The 3288-nt window shown below is 35.1% G+C and overlaps 1 protein-coding gene across 1 annotated transcript; it reads left to right on the top strand.

Moving 5' to 3' along the window:
* Nucleotides 1–6: 6 nt before the first annotated feature.
* LOC109827203 (probable acyl-activating enzyme 5, peroxisomal) lies at nt 7–2732 on the top strand. Its single transcript, XM_020394169.1, is given in 3 exon segments — nt 7–108; nt 2174–2282; nt 2284–2732. Coding segments are annotated over 3 exon segments (513 nt in total). The 5' UTR covers nt 7–16; the 3' UTR covers nt 2596–2732.
* Nucleotides 2733–3288: the final 556 nt, after the last annotated feature.

The following is a 3288-nucleotide window of genomic DNA, read 5'->3' as shown; positions in this document are numbered from 1 at the left end:
GAGGGACGGGGCGACGATGGGGGAGGTTGTGCTGAGAGGAGGGTGTCTTATGCTCGGGTACCTCAAGGATGAGGTGGGGACCAAGAAGGCGATAAGGGATGATGGATGGTGCGTCGCTCCTCTTTTTTGAGAAATTCTTCGCTCGCCTTTGGTTTTCATATTTGATTTTGAGTTCAATTTATTGTTTTTTTTTATTTTTCATATTTGATTTTGAGTTCAATTTGTTGTTTTCACTTCTGATCTCGTTCTATGTTGGCAATAGCAATTCCTCTCTCTCTCTCTCTCTCTCTCTCTCTCTCTCTCTCTCATTTTGGGAACCGGCCGGTTTGGTTTCAAGTGGTTTTTACTCTGTTTCTGATCTTGTTACATGACAAGGAGTCATTTTTTGCCTCTGTTTTCAACTATTGATGCATTAGGTATTTTCTTTTTGGCTAAAACGTTAATTTGATTCGGCTAAAATATTCAAATTGGTCCCTATACTTATTTTTTTTATTAACGTAATTCCTATGCCACACCTCAGTTACAAACTAAGACCTTTTTTTAACATCGGTAAAAACTTTGTTTATGAACGTATTTCCCTCAATCACAAGGCAATAAATGTCCTTATTTTCAGATAGTATAATTAGATCGAGCATCTGCAATAAGCTCTATGGAATAATTTCAATAGTTAAAGTTAGTTGGATGTTGACACCCTTATGGAGCATTATTTTGGCTGATGACTAAGCTAAGGTTGAAAGTCAATTAGTGGGTGACTAACAAAGAATCAAATTTGCATAGAGATCACCACTACGAGGTAATATATACGAAAACAAGGCTATTTCAGAAAACCTTTTTTACTTTAGACCACTGTCATATACCTCCAATAACTTGAAAATATGTAATTTTAGCTTCTTACCAGGCATGATCCCGTAAAGATTTGATGTACTCACATTTTCAAAATTTGGAAGATGAATAAAAGTTTATTTCATTGACCAAAAAGAAAAAACTCGTAAAATATCAAAAACCCCTCCTCAAGTTTAGTGGTTATCAAAAAACCACATTTGACTTTATAATTTTATCAAAAAAAAATTCCCAAATAGCGTAAACGTACTTTTCACATAAGTTTGTAAAATTATGGGTTTTTGTTTCTTTTTTTTTATTTGGGGGTTGGGGGTATAAAGTATTGGATTTTCTGATAGCTCCTAAACTTGAAGTGTGCTTGTTTGTATTTTGAAAGTCACTGAGAGTCCAGATTTAAAGGGGATTTTCTGGAACTTAGCCTAAAAACAAACGTATGAACATATGTCTTTTCGGCCTAATCATAGTGGACTTACCATTAATATCATCTTATTTTTATTTAGAAGCATGTATGAATCTGAATATTTAATCATTAATTTGTTTATTAAGTTCCACTTACCTGATGCTTTTAATACCTGCTCAATTCATATTCCCACCAATAAGCAAATAAGTGCAGTTTGATCATTTTACATTTATTAGGATAACATTGTCTTTTTAATTTGTACTAGTGTGCATCCCATGCAAAACACAGCCCCCTACTTTTTTTTAAGCAATGCATTTTGAACTTGTCTCCATTTAAGTTTTAATGCATTTGATTTTAATTATTATATGCTTAAAATTAGAAATCATATCTACTCCTCTATACTTAAAGAGAGATCCAAATTTTTATTCATTTGATTTAAAAATCATATCACCTTCTCTATATTTAAAGAATGATTCAAGTGTTAATACATTTGATTTGCTTTAATGTTTATGATACAGTAAAATACTATAGCATGAATAGTAACTTCAAGTGGAGGGGCAAATATGATTTACTATTTATGTTACAGTAAATTACTGTAGTATAAATAGTAACTTCAAGTATGGAAGGACGGTATGGTATATTGTTTGTGCTACAGTATTTACTATAGCATAAACTTTTTGGATTCCCTTTTAAGTATAATGGAGTAGATTTAACAAAATATTTTAATACAAAATATTTTAATACAGAAATAAAAAGAACTAAGTTTACAAAGGATCTACAGACCAAGTTGAGAAAAACGTAAGTACGGGTCCAGTTCAAGTATGGAACCCCGTACAAGGACCAAAATAGCCTTTTAGCCTTTCTTTTTTTACAGAGAAATATATTTACAGAGAAGAGAATAATCTAAAAGTTTGCATCATGACCCTGTGACAGGTTCTACACTGGCGACGTCGGGGTTATGCACCCAGACGGCTACATAGAGATCCGCGACCGATCAAAAGATATCATCATCAGTGGCGGCGAGAACCTGAGCAGTGTCGAGGGTCGAGGTCGAGTCTATCCTTTACAGCCATCCATCGATCAATGAGGTTGCAGTCGTTGCTAGGGCGGACGAGTTCTGGGGAGAGACGCCATGCGCCTTCATCAGCTTAAAGGACGAGAAATATGCATCGGAGGCGGAGATTATTGGATGGTGCAGAGAGAGGATGCCTCATTTTATGGTGCCGAAGACGGTGGTTTTTCGGTCGGAGTTGCCGAAGACTTCGACTGGGAAGGTTCAGAAGCATGTGTTGAGGGAGATGGTTAAAAAGCTGGGGTCGATGGGGGGTGTCCAGGGCAGAGTGAGTCGGATGTAGAAAATGTCTCGTTTGCATAGATTGTTGGATCCATAATCCAACATTGGGCTAGTATGTGAGATTGTTATCCATTGTAAACTGTTAAATAAAAATAAACTCAATTTAAAGTGATCTAGACAGATATAAGTTTTAAAATATATCAGATAAGGATGTGGGCCTTTAATGTGTAGATAACGGGGTAATTTCTATTTTAATGATGGCCTAAAATAGAAAACACCAATTGGATAACTGTTTTGAGTTATCTCTATAAATAGTGGCTATGGTCCCCAGATCACACGTTCAATTCATTCCTATCTTTTGATATCTCATCATCAAAGAGAGAATAGAGAGAGATACAGAAACTGAAGGGAATTCTCTTGAATGAACGTGCAGATCTTGAAGGCTATACCGCACAAATCAAAAGATTATTCATGGAATCCGCATGGCTTCAGATTCAGGTACGCTTCCGCGCAATTCAGTATTTCGATTCTTTTTAATTCAGCACGTATATTGTGTTATATGTGATAGTTTTCACAATCAGAATTTAGGATCTAACATAGATATCTCATGAATCATGTGTAGTTTTAAAATTATTTCCATATCTTAGTATGTGCAAAGTTATCACTCCAATTATAAACCTTGAAAAGTACTCATAATCAACAAATCAACATTGATAGGCTAATTGTATGGATTTTGAGTGTGGCTTTTTTCCTT

The sequence above is a fragment of the Asparagus officinalis genome, unplaced genomic scaffold, assembly GCF_001876935.1.
Source record: "Asparagus officinalis unplaced genomic scaffold, Aspof.V1 AsparagusV1_Un87, whole genome shotgun sequence".
Classification (NCBI taxonomy): domain Eukaryota; kingdom Viridiplantae; phylum Streptophyta; class Magnoliopsida; order Asparagales; family Asparagaceae; genus Asparagus; species Asparagus officinalis.
This window is presented reverse-complemented; position numbering and strand designations above follow the sequence as displayed.